The sequence below is a fragment of the Labeo rohita genome, chromosome 12 (assembly GCF_022985175.1).
Source record: "Labeo rohita strain BAU-BD-2019 chromosome 12, IGBB_LRoh.1.0, whole genome shotgun sequence".
Lineage (NCBI taxonomy): Eukaryota > Metazoa > Chordata > Actinopteri > Cypriniformes > Cyprinidae > Labeo > Labeo rohita.
The window spans coordinates 11,478,498-11,499,433 of NC_066880.1; the positions used below are offsets into that span (position 1 = coordinate 11,478,498).

At 35.9% G+C, this 20,936-nt stretch overlaps 1 protein-coding gene across 1 annotated transcript in view; it reads right to left on the minus strand.

Moving 5' to 3' along the window:
- Positions 1 to 20,936, minus strand: part of ablim1b (actin binding LIM protein 1b) — a 72,583-nt gene that overhangs the window by 34,860 nt on the left and 16,787 nt on the right. The window contains 5 exon segments of the mRNA XM_051124436.1: positions 1,583 to 1,676; positions 1,878 to 2,004; positions 7,501 to 7,531; positions 7,533 to 7,611; positions 9,072 to 9,255. Of these exon segments, the coding sequence (XP_050980393.1) occupies positions 1,583 to 1,676; positions 1,878 to 2,004; positions 7,501 to 7,531; positions 7,533 to 7,611; positions 9,072 to 9,255 (515 nt within the window).

Here is a 20,936-nt window from a genome sequence, read left to right on the forward strand (position 1 = left end):
GACAAACTAAAGTTAATAGGTGGTAAAGATACGTATGAGCAGTATAAATTAAGATATTAGCCTAATATTTCACCTAACCGACCGGAAAAGATAAGAACAAACACAGATGTTGTCAAAATTCTTGCCCTGGACATCCTGGTTCAGTTTGGCCAACTACAAACGCCTTTTGTTCCTCAGACAGTTTTTTTACACTCTTCTCCTTGATTTGTTATAACTTTAGGCAGTCTATACTAGCACTACAAATGTTTTTCCCAGTCCGACTGATTGGTACAGTGCAAAACATGACAATAATTGACCATTTTCAGCAGCAATAGTCACCAAAATATGCGAGCTACGCTCGGTTCAGTGGCATTGTTTACATTCAGTGCCGCCAATATGGGCGATTGATGACATGTCATGAAAACACTCTATATACCTGCGTTCCTGGACACGTAATTTACACAGTTGTAATTCATTGGTGGGGATTACACTAATTGTGAATGAGAATGTGAATTTATTAATTTTTTTATGTGAGTTTCATGAATGAGGCCCAGAATTGTCTATCTTAACTTTTTACCAAATTATCTAGTGATGAAGTTATCTATGCTGTACTCTCCATATTAATTTTATAGCTCTATATACTCTTACTGTACGTCAACAATTTTTATTTCTCTTAATGAACCATATAAGAAGCATCTGAGACAAAGTTAATACATCATAAATGTGAAATGAAACTGTAGGTTGAAAATATACACTAGCTCTCTCTCAAAAGTTTGAAGTTGGTAAAAACAGTAATATTGTGATATAATTTTTACTTCAGTGTATTTAAACATAATTTATTCCTGTGATGGCAAAGCTAAATTTTCAGCATCCATTACTCAAGCCGGAAATGATTTAATATGATGATCTGGTGCTCAATAAACATTTCTTATTGTTCTCATTGTTAAAAACAGTTGCTGCTTAATGTTATTGTGGAAATTGTGATTGAAAAAATGAAATTTTTTCAACAAAAATCTTTTTTTATAACATTATAAACAAGCTTTATCCCCAGTGCATTATAGATTGTTTTCACGACGCATCATCAATCGGCCATATTGGCGGGACAGAACGTAAACAATGCCTCTGAACTGAATGAAACATGCATATTTTGCTGATTATTGCTGCTGAAAATGGTCAATTATTGTCATGTTCTGTGCTGTACTAATTGTTCGGACTGGGAAAAACATCTGGAGTACTACAGACTGCCAAAGGTTATAACAAAACAATGAGAAGAGTGCAAAAAAACTGTTTGAGGAACAAAAGGCGTTTGTGGTTGGCCAAACAGAACCAGGATTTCCAGGGCAAAAATTGACAACATTCGTGTTGGTTCTTATCATTTCCAATCACGTAGGTGAAATATTAGGCTAATATCTTAATTAATACTGCTTGTATGTATTTTTATCACCTGTTAACTTTAGTTTGTTAAAATATCACGCCCTTTCTTGCTTACTAAGTCCTTCTCTATATGATTTAGCAGCTTCCACACGCTTTTTTCCCTGTGGAACAACGTATTCAGTAGAAACAGACAAGAAGTTCAGTCAATATATGCATGTTGGTTACTCACCTCCAGAACTTTCCCTGTGATAAACTGATGACAGGCCTCACACTGCACGCCAAAATGGATCTGGTAGTCTTTCTCACAATACGGAGAACCATCCCTTAAAAAACAGAGTAGGACAGAAAGAGAGAGAAGAGAGATTTATGTTTTTACTGTATTCTATTTCACCTCAATAAAAGCAGGATAAGAGCAAAAATTGAATGCTATTAGAAAAGAGGACAGATAAGCGAGGGGGAATTATAGAGAGAGAGCGGGACGCACGAGATGATGAGAGATAAAAAATAATTAAGGCATAGCTCACTTGCTGATGTACTCCCCGCTCAGCACTTTCCCACAGGCCTTGCACTTGAAACAGCCGAGGTGCCACTGGCTGTCCAAGGCCAGAAGAGCCTGACCGTTCTTTATATCCCTGCCACATCCTGCACAGTCTGCAAGAGAACACACACAGATCAACACCATCACACACACACTGAAAAATGACATTTACAGACTCAATGACATTTTGATATGTTAATGAGAAACAGGAAGTTGGACAACACATATTAAAGTGACAGTTCACCCAAAAATAAATAAAAAAAAATCATTAATTATTCACCTTTAGGTCATTTCAAACCTGTAAGACCTTTGTTCATCTTCGGAACACAAATTAAAGGGTAACTCCTTCCCAAAATGAAAATTTTGTCATTAATCACTTACCCCCATGTCGTTCCAAACATGTAAAAGCTTCATTCCGAGACGAATTGTTGAATAAAATCGTGTTTTTTTTTTTTTTTTTTGCATACAAAAAGTATTCTCGTCGCTTCATAAAATCCAGATTGAACCACTGATGGCAGATGGACTATTTTGACGTTGTCTTTCATACTTTTCTGGGTTTTGACAGTAGTATTTACCTGGCAGTCAATGGGACAGTTAACAAGCCTCCCGGTTTTCAACAAAAATATCTTAAATTGTGTTTCGAAGACGAACAAAGCTTTTACGTGTTTGGAATGACATGCAAGTAAGTGATTAATAACAACATTTTCATATATATATATATATATATATATATAAGCATTTAATGAAATATTCATATTTTATTCAGCTTTATTTTACTCACTGAAAACTGTTTTTATTAGTTTTTAGTTAGCAATAATTCTGATACACAGTAGGGCAGGTAAATTTATATATTTTTAAAGTTTTTGAGGTCATTTAGGTGTACACTAACAATACTCTCCACTAGATGTCAGTGTAAACTAATAAAAACTCCCTTGGTTTTCAAGGCCTGTTGATTTACAACGTACAGCACTGATTATTCAGGCTCTCAGAATTTCAAGCAATGCATATTGTATCCATAAAATTCATGCAGTGATCAATAGTGGATCATCATTATATTGCATGACTAATTGAATAAGCATCATTTCTAAAAGCTGAGCATTCTCAAGATGGAGCTTCTTCCTGGAGGAACGCGAGGGAATTTAGTTAATACATGTGTAACGTGTGTAAAAGGCTGAGGGATAAAAATAGCTCATGGTTGTCATCTTCTATTTATGTTCCTTGGCTGAAATCCCAAAAGCTTTTTTAAAAAGCAGGGACGGATGCGCAGGGGCAGGGAGGTCCCAGACGCTGCTGATGTTGCTTGAGGCACAATGGTAACCATTGACAGTGAGGAGAGTATATAATGCACCGCTCTGCATCTAGTGCTCTAATGCATCATTTAAGCCTTCTCAACCTGCACTGTGTGTGTGCTAGATACCTGCAGAGATTGTGTGTGTTTGTGTTTCAAGAAAGAGATAAAAGGGAAAGTTTCAAAGATCTTTGTTCAATCCACCTGTCATGAGGTTTATCTAAACTCAGTGCAGGTTTTTATAAGTGTCATGCGGTAAAAGCTTTGTGGGGTTTGCCAAAGTAGCATTATCATGGCTCGAAACAATGAGCTCCTTCCAAAAAACAAAGCACTTATCTAGGCTAAAGACTTTCATCAGCCTCATCATTTCCTGGGGCTCGTGAATGACAAATAATCAGCCAAGCATGACACAAAGAGATATTCACTAGGGCTCTTTAAGTGTGTGTGTACGTATGGATGCTTGCACATATAGGGGAAGAAGAGAAGGATAACTGAAAAACAATGAAAGAAGAACAGGACAGAGAGACAGAAAAAGAAGGTGCATGGACACATGGGCAGATTAAATTAACATTCATGATTATGACTAAATTAATGATACCATACTGGCAAATTTTAACTTGCATGCTCACTTTGTCATATGTAACACTTATTTGAAGTTAACATAGTACAAATCTCAAAATGAATATGTTTATACTGTATATTTTAATGCTAGTTTGCACATGTAGCACTCTAATTATACTTTATTTATTATATTTTGTTTAAAAATCTTTTATGTTCACCAAAGCTGCTTTAATTAGATACCAAATTACAGTAAAAACAGCAATATTATGCCAAATTATTTCAAGTTAATGATTTAGTTTTATTAAAATTTACAATTCTGACTTGTTTTCCTTGGAACTGCATGAAACATTAGTTATAAAGTCAGAACTATGAGATATAAACTCACAATTCTGACTTTTTTCCCCAAAGAATGGAGTTTGTATCATGCGATTCTGAGGAAAACAAGTCAAAAATTTTCTTTTTCCTTGCAATTCTGACTTTTTTTCCTCAGAATTGCATGAACCATGAGTTCTGAAGTCAGAACTGTGAGACATAAACTCTCAATTCTGACTTTTTCCTCATGGAATTGAGTTTATATCGTGCAATTCTGAGGAAAACGTAAAAAAATGTCCTTTTCTCTTATTTTCTCAGAATTCTGTAATAACAATTTACAGTTCTGACTTTTTTTCCTCAGAATTGCATGAATCATGAGTTATAAACCATGAGTTGTGAGACATAAACTCTCAATTCTGACTTTTTTTTCCACAGAATTGAGTTTATATCATGCAATTCAGAGAAAGGCAAGTCAAAAATGTATTTTTTTTATTGCAATTCTGACTTTTCTTTCTCAGAATTACGTAATACAAATTCACAATTCAGAATTTTTTCTTAGAATTGCATGAACCGTTAGTTATAAAGTCAGAATTGCGAGACATAAATTCACAATTCTGACTTTTTTTCCTTGGAATTGCATGAACCATTAGTTTTTCCCCCACGGAATTGAGTTTATATCATGCAATTCTGAGGAAAAAAAGTCATATAGTCCTTTTTTCTTGCAATTCTGACTTATTTTCTCAGAATTATGTAATAACAATTTACAGTTCTGAGTTTTTTTTTCTTAGAATTGTATGAACCATGAGTTATAAAGTCAGAATTGTGAGACATAAACTCTCAATTCTGACTTTTTCCCCCACGGAATTGAGCATGCAATTCATATCATGCAATTCTGAGGGGAAAAAAAAAAAAAAAGTCCTTTTTTCTTGCAATTCTGACTTATTTTTTCAGAATTATGTAATAATTTACAATTCTGATTTTTTTTCCCCTCAGAATTGCATGAACCATTAGTTATAAAGATATAAACTTGCAATTGCGAGTATTAAAGTCCAGTTCTGAGAGGGGAAAAAAAGACTGACGTTCTCAGAATTGTAAGTTTATATAAATTCTGACTTAATTACTAAAAAAAGTCACAATTGCAAGATATAAACTCTCAATTCAGAAAAAAAGTCTGAATATTGAGTTTATATCTTGCAATTCTGACTTTATAACTCGCAATTGTGAGTTTTTATCTCAGAATTCTGAAAAAAAAGTCCGAACTGCGAATTTGTATTACACAATTCTGTGAAAAAAGTCAGAATGCCAGATGTAAAGTTGCAACTGCGAGAAAAAAAGTTTGAATTGTGACATAAGTCGCAATTACCTTTATTTTTTATTCAGTGGTGGAAACAGGCTTCCAGATACATCAGTCTCACATGATCCTCCAGAAATCATTCTAATAATAAGATTTGGTGCTTAAGTAACTTACTATCAATGCTGAAAACAGTTGTTCTGCTTAATATTTTTGTGGATACGTGTTTTCAGAATCCTTTGATGAATAGAGAGTTAAAAAACAGCATTTACCTGAAATCATTTGTAACATTGTCTTTATATACTGTCGCTTTAACAGTAAACTTGTAGTGTGTGTTTGTGTGTGTGTGTATCCTGTACCTTTTTCCCACCCAAGCACAAATAGCCAAACTCCACTGATACATGGTGTACACAATGTTTTCTCAATCAAGCCAATCCCATGATGCAATGCTTAGAATTACATTAATTCTCTCCTCCGCAACACAGCAGCTATTCATTGCTAAATTGCTTTGTAATTGTCCATCACCTGATGTTGTTATGTAACAACGATTCCCTGCATTATGACAATTTGAGTTTAATGACTAGAGCCATTTACTATAATAAGGAAATCCCAAGCCTCGGGAAATCAGCACATACTACACATATGGAGTCCTGGGCTGTCAGCATCCATCATTCCAGAACGTATCAGAAAGCGGAAGGCCAGAGAAAGCGAGTGAGAGAGAATAGGACAACCAGCAGGCACAGCGGTGCTCTGAGCTTTTCATTGGCTCCGAGCCTCCCTCATTCTCTGTGCCTGTCTGCTTGACTCCTGGGGCCCCGCAGCTTAAATTACGCCAAGAGAACCCCTAATCTACCGGAGGAGGATGAAGAACTTCCTCGAAGTGAGATAAAAGAGTGAGAGAATCAAAGAGAGAAACATTTTAAGGAGATCAGCTTTTTCCTGGTTGACAGCACAGGAATTGGTCTAAGCATCCTGTCAACTCAAGTAACCCTAGACGAGTCTGAAAAGAAGCAGGGATCCTTATTAAAATAATATTTCAGAACGAATACTTGCCTGTGTAAAAGCCATCATGGTGTTTGGGAGCTGTGGATGCGCGCCAAGGCATTCCTATGTCGTTGATAATGTACAGCACATGTATTCTTACTGGTGTAAGCACTGCCTAAGCATTTGTGGTGAGTGTTAGGGTGTTGCTATGGAATTTCATATGTATGCTGACTGGATTGCTAATAAAAGCTAGAACGCACTACACAACTTTATAAAAATTCAGTTTGAAGCTTAAATGTGACCCTGGACCACAAAACCAGTCATAAGGGTAATTTTTTCTGAATAAATAAGCTTTCCATTGATGTATGGTTTGTTAGGACAGCACAGCATTTGGCAGAGATGCAACTATTTGAAAATCTGCTATCCGAGGGTGCAAAAAAAGTCAGAAAATCTCCTTTAAAGTTGTTCAAATTAAGTTGTTAGCAATGCATATTACAAATCAAAAATTAAGTTTTGATATATTTACAGTAGGAAATGTTCAAAATATCTTCATGGAACATGATTTTTACTTAACATCCTAATGATTTTTGGCATAAAAGAACAATTTTGACCCATACAATGTATTTTTGGCTATTGCTACAAATATGCTGTTGAACCAAAGTGTTTCTGGTCCCTATTGCATTCCATAGTATTTTTTTCCCCATACTATTAAAGTCAATATCAACCTTTTTACTACATTCTTCAAAATACCTTCTTTTATGTTCAGCTGAAGAAAGAAACTCCTACAGGTTTGGAACAACTTGGGTTAGTAGCCTAAATAATGACAGAACTTTCATTTTGGGGTGAACTATTTCTTTGAAAAAAAAAATACAAATCCTTCAAGACTTCAGATTTTCCAAAAGGCATCACATCATGATGATATTACAAACAGTAGCTTTTGATGCTGAGAAAACCAAAGCATATAGTTTCTGACCGGATGGAAAGACAGTGAGTTTCCAACTAGCAGCAACGACCTTGAGACCTGGCCGGTACAAGAGCTGTCAACACACGCATACACTGCATATTCTAACGCATCTATAAACAGGGATGATTGTGGCAAGCGGAAATCTGAGTAGGACACTAAAACGTATCCAATAAGCACAAACGCACATGTGTGTGCAAGTGTGGACTTACTACTAGAGGCGCTGATGTCTTTGGGAGTCGGGGGAAGTTGGCTGGACGCAACGCTGGCAGAGACAGTCTTTTCCATTAAACGTGACTCGATCACCAGCGGGAAATGGCCGTCTGGCAACAGAAAAAGGATGCAAAGACATTTAGGCTTTTATACTACCATTCAAAAGTTTAAGGTCAATAATTAAAAAAGAAAAGAACTTAATACTTTTTTTCCAGCAGGAATGCATTAAATTCATCAAAAGTAACAGTAAAAAGTACAAAATAAATCTATTTCAGATAAACGTTACTTTGAATTTAATTTTCATCAAAGAATCCTTAAAAAAATATCACAGTTTCACATTTTTGTGGTCAAAAGTTTACATACTCCTTGCAGAATCTGCAAAATGTTAATTATTATACCAAAATAAGTGGGATCATACAAAATGCATGTTATTTTTTATTTAGTACAGACCTGAAAAAGATTTATAAAAATGACCCTGTTCAAAAGTTTACATTGCTCTTAATACTGGGGTGTTGCCTGAATGATCCACAGCTGTGTGTGTGTGTGTTTTGTTTAGTGATAGTTGTTCTTGAGTCCCTTGTTTGTCGTGAACAGTTAAACTGTCTGCTGTTCTTCAAAAAAATCCTCCAGGTCCCACAAATTCTTTGGTTTTTCAGCATTTTTGTGTATTTGAACCCTTTCCAGCAATGGCTGTATGATTCTGAGATCCATCTTTTTACACTGAGGACAACTGAGAGACTCGTATGCAACTATTACAGAAGGTTCAGTTGAACACTGATGCTTCAGAAGTAAACACGATGCTTTAAGAGCCGGGGGGTGAAAACTTTTGAACAGAATGAAGATGTGTACATTTTTCTTATTTTGCCTAAATATAATATATATATTTTTTCATTTAGTGCTGACCTTCAGAAGCTACAGAAGATATTTACATGTTTCCCAGAAGAAAACATTTGTTACATATATCCTGATCTTCAAATTCAAAATGTTTTAACCCCCCAGTTTCTTAATGTATTGTTTTTCCTTCTGGAGCATCAGTGAGCATTTGAACCTTCTGTAATAGTTGCATATGAGTCCCTCAGGTGTCTTCAGTGTGAAAAGATGGATCTCAAAACCATACAGTCATTGTTGGAAGAGGTTCAAATACACAAAAATACTGAAAAACCATAGAATATGTGGGGCCTGAAAGAGTTTTCTAAAGAACGGGGGTCAGTTTAACTGTTCAGGACAAACAAGGGACTCATAAACAACTATCACTAAACAACAACAACATCAACAAAAACAATGTGGATCATTCAGGTAAAAACACAGTTGTAAGAATCAAGTGTATGTAAACTTTTGAACAGGGTCATTTTTATAAATTCAACTATTACTTTCTCTTGTGGACTATATGTAAATATTTTTTATGTGAAATATCTTCTTCAGGTCAGTACTAAATAAAAAATAACATGCATTTTGTATGATCCCTCTTATTTTTGGTAAAATAATTAACATTTTGCAGATTCTTCAAGGTGCATGTAAACTTTTGACATGATTATGTTTTAACATGAGGCTCTTTTTAAGTAGCTCTTACTTGCAAACAGTGCAGACAAAACATGTGGGATGGTAGGTCTTCCCAAGAGCAGTGACCACCTCTCCTTCAACAAAGTCTCCACAGCCATTACAGCGAGTGCCATGAAGCCTCTGGTAGTCCAGCGTGCATAGGTACTCCCCGTTCTTCATGAAGAAACCACCTTGGGCCAGGTCACAACCGCACACTGAATTTGAACACAAAAACAGAGAAATCAGAAATTAGAATAATTTCATTTATGAGATCTTACAGCAATTAGTGAAATCTGAAACCCAATGTTGAAACACACATCATCATCTTCAAAATAAATGACACTTAGTTTGGCTCTCGTTGACTGTTGAAATATAACTCAGTAGTTGTGTTACACAAGTGCATCTCTTTTGCACAGGGATTTACACATTCTGGCTGCCAGCAAACATAAGGTCAGGGGGCTTATGCTTATCTTGGCCAATGTGTCTGAGGACAAAGAGAGAGTTTGGTTTGCTGAAGATTTCCTGAGCTTTCGAGATGCTTTCAAGACTCTGGCCCAAGTTCAGACGCTTTATATAGGTCTGCATGAATAGGTGTGTTAGGTCTGTGTCCTCTTGGCAAGCGTGTGTATGTGTAATCCTGCCGTCACACATGCCAGATCTGTTTGAAAGCTCCTTGGCAGGCCGAGACTGATATTTAACAGCTTGTTTAGCGTCACATGATAGCCCCTTCTCAACAAGCCCCCTTTTCTCTCACTTCCTCTCTGTCCTTCTTTCTCTGGCTATCTGTTTTTCTCTGTCTGTCCTCCTACATTCCAACCTGTAAAAATATTAGGGTGCAGTTTTTCACCACTTTATGAAAATAGAGAGGAAAATATGGGCAAGCAACAGCATTTGATGCAGACCACATTCAAACACCCATCTCCAGTTTTAGCAGCACAGCTTAATGTGTTAATGTGCAGCTGAAGTCAAAAGTTTACACACACCTTGCAGAATCTGCAAAATGTTGAATATATACCAAAATAAGTGGGATCATACAAAGTGCTTGTTATTTTTTTATTTAGTACTGACCTGAGTAAGATGTTTATGTATAGTCCACATGAGAAAATAATAGTTGAATTTATAAAAATGACCCCATTCAAAAGTTTACATACACTTGATTTTTAATACTGTGCTGTTACCTCATCACACAGCTGTGTGTGTGTGTGTGTGTGTGTGTGTGTTTTTTTTTTTTTTTGTTTGTTTAGTGATAGTTGTTCATGAGTCCCTTGTTTGTCCTGAACAGTTAAACTGCCCGCTGTACTTCAGAAAAATCCTTCAGGTCCCACAAATTCTTCGGTTTTTCAGCATTTTTGTGTATTTTAACCTTTTGCAACAATGACTGTATGATTTTGAGATCCATCTTTTCACATTGAGGACAACTGAAGGGACTCATATGCAACTATTACAAAATGTTCAAACGCTCACTGTTGCTCCAAAAGGAAAAACTATGCATTAAGAGCCAGAGGTGTAAAATTTTGAACAGAATGAAGAGGTGTCCATTTTTCTTTTTTTGCCTAAATATCATATTTTTTCATTTAGTACTGCCCTTCAGAAGCTTCAGAGATACCTACATGTTTCCCAGAAGACAAAATAAGTTCAATTTACCCTGATCTTTAAATTCAAAAAGTTTTCACCCCCGACTCTTAATGCATTGTGACATACATGACATGCAGGTATCAAAAAATAAAAAAATATTTTTCTTTAACTTTATTTATTAAATTTATTTTTTATTATTTTCTTTTTTTTTAAAATGTATTTTTATATTTTTATAATTTAATTAATTATTAGCTTCTCACAAATTCCAAAAAAAAAAAAAAAAAAAAATGCACCCGGCCAAATTTCAGCAAATTGTTAAACACTACTTTCTGACTCATTATTATGCCTTACTGTTTTTAATGGACTCTATGAATGTATAAATATAAGATTTTAAAAGTATTATTCTTTTTTTAATTATAGTTTTCAATTTCAATGAAAAAATAAAATAAAATAAATTGAAAAAAAAAAAAAAAAAAATATAAATGAAAAATTAAGATATGCTTCAATGCATGTTTTTTTTTCTCCTATGTTTTTCCCTTATCATGTGAAATGGCATGGTGGGCCACTGATTTAAAATCACATTATGTTTTTCACATTATGTTTTCAACACAAATCCAAAATGTTATTTGTAGTCCCATCTCCACAGCTGTTATCATATCTTTTGCTTCATTGAATCTGTCTTCTGTTTCGGGCAGATTAGGTCCATTCAGACAGACGAATGTGACAAGCAGGTGGCTGTGGAGACAGCAGTGATTAGCAACAAAGAGAGAGAGAGTTGTGCAAGAGTCGCAGCCAGTGCCCTCACTTGTATCTGGCATTTGGGTAACCTTCACTGACAGGGTACAGAATGCCAGGATGCCAGTTTAGAAAATGTCATACCCATTAATGTTGTTTCATGCACATCTTGTAACTACAGACCACAGGAACTGCCATTCTCTTCCCTACTATCCTGGGCCGCCTTCAGTTATATGTTTTCAAGTTGGTTGTCCCATCTTAACCAACAACAAAACTACATTATAAAAATTATTTTTTAAGTTTGTTTTATCTGAGTATATTTTACAAGCAAATAGTTTAAAATTTCACATTAATTCAACATGCTGTTTCTTTGAAATTCATTGTGAAATGTGCACACAATGTTTGAGTACAAATTGTTTCTACACAAATGTATTTTAATATATCAAATTTACAATAGATTTTTGATTATTTTAGCCTACTGTGTAACTATGTTTTTTATAGCTACAGCTAGTCTAAAGATCCAACTTCAGCACAACTTAAAAAACATTCATTTAAAAGTAAAGAAAATATTACTGCTAAACAATAAGTCATAATAATTAAAGTAAGAACTCATTTATTATTTAGGCCATTTGTGACCCTGGACCACAAAACGGGTATATTTGTAGCAATAGCCAAAAATACATTGTATAGGTCAAAATTTTCGATTTTAGGATATTAAGTAAAGATCATGTTCCATGAAGATATTTTGTAAATTTCCTACAGTAAATATATCAAAACTTAATTTTTGATTAGTAATATGCATTGCTAAAAACTTCTTTTGGACAACTTTAAAGGCGATTTTCTCAATATGTAGATTTTTAGTTTTAGATTTTTTGCACCCTCAGGCATTTTTGGCAAATCCAAGTAATTTATTATAGAAATGTTATGTTTTTTAACATTTATGACTGCTATAGCAGCAGCTGTGGTCTGATCATCCTTAAAACTTTGCATGCTTATTTAGAATCATCTGTCGCATGCGCTCAGCAGGTTTTGTGAAGTTTTGAGTTTTCCTTTAGGCTTTATAGGATTTGGGATAAATTTGGACAGGACCCTTTTCTAAACGACCCCGTTATAGCTTCCCGAAAGGTAAATTGCAACATTTTTTATAATTATTGGCCTAGAGAGTCCAGAGAATTGTACTACAGTGTTTTTTCCAGATTGAGCGAAAAACCTAGGACTAGTTTGCAAAAGTAGTTTTTTTTTTTTTCATCTTCTTAATCATTTAACAAATGAGTTGATTGACAGCAGTGATTCTAGAGGCAAAGTATTCTGGAATGAGGATTTCTATCGTATGATACAAATATTGTGCGTATGTGAGAAAAAACGCACAACGTACAATCGTTTCTGCCCTTGAAAAATGCTATACTGCCCCCCCCAGTGGCTGATTCCTTTCCAATTTCTCTCAGACCTTTGGGGCGGTGAGTCAAACAGGCCCACCAAGTTTCATTCCAATAGGCATCCGCTAACCTTGTCTAACAAGTGCTCAAACTTCGTCGGCCAATGGCAGTCATGTTTTTTGAGATAAGCAAATGTTCTCGTAGACATTTGTGGCACTTCGGACCAAGACTGTGAACACTGATTTTTATGTTGATAAGACAAATGGTTGTACAGCCATTTTTATATTTTTTTCCCTCTTATAGGACCACCAAGTGGCCAAGATCCAATTTTTTTCCTGTGACCTCAGATTGAGCACTTACATAAGTGTTCTGAGTTGGGCAGAGATATCTCATTCCGTTCAGGCATTTTACTAAAAGTGGCCCCACCCCTTTCGAAAGTTGTGTTGCCCCCTTATGACGATAAGTTGAAAGGTCAACTTTTTTTTTTCATAATTATTGATATATTTACTTTCCAGGGAATCTTTCTGCACTGGTTTGATTCTGAAAGGGCGAAAAACCTAGGACTAGTTTGCAAAAGTAGGTTTTTCAAAAAATGTGAAATACCCGAAAATTTCGAGTTATGAGCAATTTCGTTCTTTTGATCGCTGTAGCGCCCCCGGCAGGCCGACTGGGGCAAGGCTTGGTCACATTGTAAACGGTGTGAGTACTAGCATCCCTGTGAGTACTAGCATCCCTCTCTACGTCTTACAGTTTGGTCTGCACGATCTTCATTGATCCGTGACCTTTCTAACAACTGCAGTAGGGTTTCAGTGCTATGGGCTTGAACCCCTAATAACTGTCATTGCCACTATGAACTAGGGCACCAGTGCAGTCTGCACACAGCACCACCTAATGGTCAAAAATAGTATTGTTAGGTGCTTATAAAACTGCTATATAACCTTTTAAAATGTGTCTATATAACCCATTCCCTTTTTAAAACATGAATATATATCCTTTTAAAACATGTCTTCTTAAAAGAAGAGAAGCAGTAGTTCATGGACTGGAGTGACTGGGAGTTTAACTGTGCGTGTGTTTGAGTGTGTGTGTCATAAGCAATGACGCAAGTGTAATGACGCTCTCGGCTGTCTGTCAGATCCCTCCTCAACAGAACAGCCTGTTAACTCCTCCCAGAACAAACATCCATCCATACTCTCAATCACTGAGCCAACCTCTCCATCCACACACTCTCTAACTGCCTCTGTCTGAATAGAAATGGGAAAAAATGATTCATATGAACTACTGGAAAGATTTAAGAAGAGCCTGGACATCTGATACAGCTGTGAGTTCAGTTTAGATGACACAAAGAACCTTTAGAAACAAAGCCAAGTTACAATCTGTAAAGACTGCAGAAGTGCAGAAAGCCCCAGGTTTCCTATACAGTAAATGCAGACATCAAACAAGCTTTTAGAAACTTCATTAATATTTTAATGAGTTTCTCAGCGTGCTGCTTTCTGCCTGCACTTTAGTGGACAGCACTTTTTCAGCATGGGTTTCTCTCCACTTTGATTGAGACTTTTACTAGTTTCTCCTCCATGGAAAGACATCAGTGGGGTGTATTTCCCCCTTCTATATTCTATCTGTGGTTTTAAGCTTCATTTTAATGCACTTAATCACTCTGGGACATTAGCTAATGGAGCAGAAAAAATGATTCCCAAACAAGAACCCTGCCTGGCATGAGGGGCCCTCTGGCACAGAGCATGGGGCCATTTATTATCCATGTGAAACTACCAACAACACCATTATGACAAAGTACTACCATGTTGTACGCCAGGCCTGTCCAGCCTCATTACGGAAATATGTGGGAGAGAGTGAAAGGGTTAGTTCACCCCAAAAAGAAAATTCTGTCATTAATTACTCACCCTCATGTCATTCCAAACCCGTAAGACCTTCATTCATCTTCCGTATACATATTGAGATATTGTGATGAAATCTGAGAGCTTTCTCACCCTGCATAGACGGCAATGCAACTAACACATTCAAGGCCCAGAAAAGTAGTAAGGACATTGTTAAAATAGTCCATGTGACATCAGTAGTTCATTTGATGAAGCTACAAAAATAATTTTTGTCCACATAACAATTTTATTCAAGAATTTGTTCTTTTCTGTGTCAGTCTTCGAAACAAACAAAGTCATATGAGTTCGAAGTGTTTATTTTTATATGAACTATCCCTTTTAAAAAATCCGCTATATGGAGATTCAGATTGGAGGTATGGTGATTTTCTGCACTGACAGAGTGAGCAGATACTAATGGCGACACATCATTCATGCTGCTTATGTTAAGGTCTGTATGTAACATTGACCAAAGCTGCAAAATAAAATGCAGAGTTCGTTAAAATGACCGCTGAGTCTTCATAGCACAAATGTAGGATTCACTTGGGAGGAGAATTCAGAGTCTGACCTCAGCAGGGAATGCAGGTGGTACTGTATGCTGCAAGAATAATTTAAATCCTTAAACACATGTTTCCTGTGCTTATAAGTTATAGCTAAATTTCCCTTGAGCCACTGCATGGGTGACTCATATAGATTACATGGCAGAGAACAGCAAATTTAATAAAGCACACATGCAGGACAGTATGAAGAACTGACTCATGAAAACTCATGACAGCAAGAAAGATGCCAACTTCTTATGAAAATTGATAAATAAAATAGCATATGGGGCATTCTACAGAACTTGGAAACGTCTTGAAAAATTGTGTATTTTCCCACAAATTTTGTATGTATTCAAATTGTATAATATCCAAGGTACACATTTCTAGTAATTGTGCAGTTAATTCTCATATTGTATTTTCAGACAGTTTTGGAATGTTTGTTCTCTCCCCAGATTTTTCACTATTAAAACACAGTAATATATGATTTCTTTAGAAGGGTTATATTGACCTTAAGTTTTTTTTCTTACATCTTGCTTGTAAATATATATTTTTTTCTATTTTATTAAAAAGTTTTCAGAGGTGAATCAATAACAATTACAATTTAACAACATTTCAAGTGTGATTTATGAGATTTGTTGTATTTTAAATCCAATCTTTTTTTTTGCATATGGCAAAAAGTTGATCGTACTAATTTCAGACTTAAGGATTCATTAGTTTGAATATACGCTGAACCAAACATTATCATAACATCTTAGCTGAATATAATATATTTTATTTTTGACAAAACATCCCATGTTTCAGTCGTGACAGCACATTTTCGTTAGTGACTGTAATGTTTTAGTAGCTACCACATCACATTACAGAATTTTAACCCACAACTAAAACACTAATAAAACACAAAAAATTTACATAACTGTACTGCAATTTTGTTTATCTCCCCCAAATAAGGATTATGTGTTCCTTTTTGTCACTACTGAAACGATGACATGTTTCAGTTGTGATTTTTACCAAAATTTCACCAAATGTTTCGGTCGTGACAGTTTCAACAGTAGTGGCAATTTTTGAACTAACTTTTAAAGCTAGCTCAAAGATGCTAATCAGCACATGATTAGCTAGCATAGCTCTAAACAGTTGTACACATATACAAAAAACTAAATCATATGGAATAACTCCCGAAAAAGTGTTTAATTACAGAAAAATAGTGTTCGGTAGTGACATTCTTTAAAGTTACAAACAAATTTTTCATACTTTTGAACACATTTACCTCAAAATGATGGGACCTATCTACTCACACCTTGCAGCTATAAGTGTCAGTGACACATGAGTATTTCCTTATTATAAATGTAGGGGTGTAGTTAAAATCAGTCTTAGCCAATGGACTTAAAAACATGCACGTGAAAATGCGGGGCGCTTTTTTTCTATTTCTTTTTACATAAGGTTTCATAATTGACAAAGAAAATATAAAATAAATATTTTTTTGCACTTCACAAATGCAAAAATTGTTTCAATATCATTTTCATAAGTTGAAATTTACGGGTTAGGATTTCGGACAGCCACCTCCCAATTGAAAGTACCCACTAAATCACGATTTTCTATATATTAAAGCTTACTGATATCTTAAATATTATTGTGGGTTTCAATAGATAATAGAAGGATCTTACGAAACATATAAGATTTGAATACTTAGATTTTCAAATGTGGTTGTTGGACAGCATTCTGCAGAATGGCCCATATTCACCACTGCTTGCGTGGATTCAGTAGGATTGTATTATTTAGGATTACTTAAGTCGTTTCTTGGAAGACGTTATTCTAAGAAGAGAAAGTCTCTGTTAAAGATCACTGCTGAGAAAACGATACATTAGAGATGTAATTTGGGATTTTTCAAATGAGACGGAACTATATCTGCTATGCTACTACCTCTGATAGCCAGATAAAACATTCCCTAATCTAAGTTAATATTTACTATTGTTGCACATTTTTAACAATTTGCGAGCGAAGCTATTATGCTAAATCAATCATTCACAAACAGAGCAGCCTTTTTCTCTCTAGATAAAGGAAAATTGTAGTTCATTGGCATTCTTAGGATGACCTCTGGTTAGACTCAACGTTGATTCCTGTTTCAGTTGTCTGCATGAAGCCACAATATTACAGCTTTCGGCCTGACATTACAGGGCTAGCTTCAAGCACACATCACTGCACAACAGTTTGTGTTTTGTATCCGAGGCAACTTGCTGAGTTAATGCTGGGTTGCAGAGAGAGCAGTAAATTGTTTTTTGCTTTCATGATGGCTTACTGTGTTATGAGTTATAATGACTTTTATGAGTGTCCATTTCGGAGACTGACAGGGAAAGATTGGGTGAGAAATGTGTTCGAGGGTGTGTGTGTGTATGGTTGTTTAAAGTAGAGAGGTTGTTTTACAACTGACAACTGTTTGGTTAATGGGAGACGGAGCGGAAGGAGTATGTGTGTGTGTGTATATAAGTCTATTTGTGTGCACATGGAGTCTGGCCATTGGTAATGTTCATCTCTGACAGTGACAGGTGCCAGAAAAATCCTCTTCGCTATTTTAGTAAGGACTGCCTGAACTTCTCTGACTCCAAAGAATCTCATTAGGACTTACCACACACATACACACCAAATAAAAATAAATTCTAAATATACATCTTACTCTTCAAAATGAGGATGACCTGACCTCAACAGGTAAACCAAACTTCCTCTTCCTGTTGCTATAACATACTCCGTTGAATCTCTTTAAGCAATAATCCAGATTAAACACATGTAAAGTAGTACACTCCTGAATTAAAATTTCCTGATTTTACTCACTCCCATGTCATCCAAGATGTTCATGTCTTTCTTTCTTCAGTCGAAAAGAAATGAAGGTTTCTGAGGAAAACATCCAGTTTTTTCTCCATATAGCAGACGTCTATGGGGATCAAGACATATGAAAGTCCAAATTGCAGTTTCAAAGGGCTCTACACGATCCCAGCCAAGGAATAAGGGTCTTATCTAGGAAAATGATTGGTCATTTTCTAAAAAACAAATTAATTTGTATACTTTTTAACCAAAAATGCTCATCTTGCACTAGCCCTGCAATGCGCGTCTATGACTTCACGCATTATGTAATCACGTTCACATGGTTAGTTCTTCGTCTGTGAACTTTGGTTCAAAAAGGTAAGATAGGGCGAAAAACTCCATCTCATTTTCTCCTCCAACTTCAAAATCGTCCGACATTGTTGTTTCACCTTTTTTTGTAAGGGGTGTTTGACTTTCTTTGCATGTTTGCTTTGTAAACACTGGGCTGGTACTTCCACCTACGTCATGTGTGACCTCCCCAATGTGACTAAAAGTATATAAATTTGTATTTTTTAGAAAATGATAATTTAATAAAATGATAAATGATAAATGTTCACTTGGCTGGGAACGTGTAGAGCCCTTTGAAGCTGCATTGAAACTACAACTAGGACCTCCAACCTTCTGATCCCCATTGAAGTCCACTATATGGAGAAAAATCCTGGAATGTTTTCCTCAAACGCCTTCATTTTTTCGACTGAAGAAAGAAAGACATGAACATCTTGGATTACAGTCTGTTGCTTTGAGGTCAACCCGTGACATCATCTTCCTGGCTGTGACAATGCTATCCTAAAATGACATGTTCAGACACGTAACCCTTGACCCCAAGGGGCATCTGCCACTCCTCATTAATGCAAACCCACAGCTGCGGAGCGACTGGCACACACACAAGCACACATGTTCACAGACAGACTGGCGGTCTCTGCAGAGGTGTGCGAAGACCCCTCCTCTGCCGTCTTATCCTCCCAATGGGGATCAGCAGAGCTATTTCCAGCATTGCAGCGCTTTAACAGCTCCCGGAGACTATGCCTGAAATAGCACACACAGGCTCTCTGACTGACACAGCATTCACACACAGAGCGAGAGAAGAGGGAGGAAGAATGTGCAGAAAGACAGGGTGAGACATGGACAGGAATATAAAGTGATCACCGTAGAGAAGAAGGGGAGCGGAGCCGGAGATGTTGACTGCACATGCTCACTCTAGCGATCTAAGTGAGCCTGCTTAGAGTGAACAAATGAAACTAATAGAGCAGAGCAAGGCTCATTAGCTTACAACCGAGCTGTAGAGCACTGCGTCTTCTCTTGCCAGAGTTCAGGTATTGGCAGGTCACCCCAGCAAAAGCACTCATGCCAGGTATCCACACAGAAAGTAACATCAGATCTTATGCAACAGTCTGAATCCTGATTTCTAGGAATGGAGCTGACTGACTAAAAACACGGGAGATCCATTAGATTATGGATTCCCTGTAAGTGAACTACAAGTGACCGGTCTGTTTAACCTGAGCCCTCGTGGTGACCTCTTCTGTGTTCAAGAAAAACACTGCTAGTAAAGATTAATAGTCTTACTCGTTCTATATTTGACAATCAAGGAATTGCTGAGGATTAATATACATTAATATCCATGAATGTGTGCAGTTTTTGTAACGGTACTGCTGAATGATTTCAATATTCATACGGTACTCACATGCTACTCAAAGTAAAGTGGGGTCCAAAAGTTAGATACCATACATTCATGAAAAATTACTTAGCATAACAATTTGAATTGAACAATCAACAAGAATTTCAGAATCAACAAGAATATTTTATTTGTGTGTAGATTTGTATTACATGCATGAAAATGCATATATGTATGTTATGAAACAAACATTTAACACTGAGTAAAAAGTTAAATGTAATAAATAATATATTGTGACCCTGGACCACAAAACCAGTCAAAAGGGTAATTTTTTGCTGAATAAATAAGCTTTCCATTGATGTATGGATATGACTTGTTTTGGATGTATTTGTTAGGATAGGATATACAACTATTTTAAAAAATCTGGAATCTGAGGGTGCAAAAAAATCAAAATACTGAGAAAATTGCTTTTAAAGTTGTCCAAATGAAGTCTTTAGCAATGCATATTACTAATCAAAAATTAAGTTTTGAAATATTTATGGTAGGAAATTTACAAAATATCTTCATGTAACATAATCTTTACTTAATATCCTAATAATTTTTGGCATTTAAGAAAAAAATGACAATTTTGACCCATACAATGTATTTTTGGCTATTGCTACAAATATACCCGTGCTGCTTAAGACTGGTTTTGTGGTCCAGGGTTACTAATAATAAAATTTGACCCTTGGGGGGCATAACAATTTGAGTGGAAAGTTAAACTGAACAACCAACCCGAATTTCAGAACTTATTTGGTTTGTCTATCCTGTATTTTAATGGCAGGAGCAAGATGTTCTCCAGCATGATTTCAGATTGATCGAATGAGGATCTTGAGTTTCAAAGCAAGAACATCTGACCGTCTGTACAGAGTCACATTACCAATTTCACTAATTTGATTATTTGATTAGTGACCTAGAAAGAGTGCAGTATCAGAATCTAAAGTATTTCATATTCATTTTACATCAAAGAATTTTTTTATGTACTTATTCAGGTTTTATGCTTTTTTAAACTTTAAACCCCAATGGCTCTGGCCATTTTTCCATTTTTCATTCACTCTGTGCTTGTAAAGTAAATCTTGTGATGTTCCTAGACTTGCATACAAACAGCATACATATCTGATTAAAGCTACCTGATCTCATGATGAAAACATACCTGTGGGAACTTTTTCGCAAGATGCAAAATATGTACCAATAAGTACATACCACTGCAGTTTCCAACTGAAATGAATACTAAAGGCATCAATACTAAAGGCTCAGCCATCACAAAAATTAAATGCGGAATTCTTGAGTACAAATCCT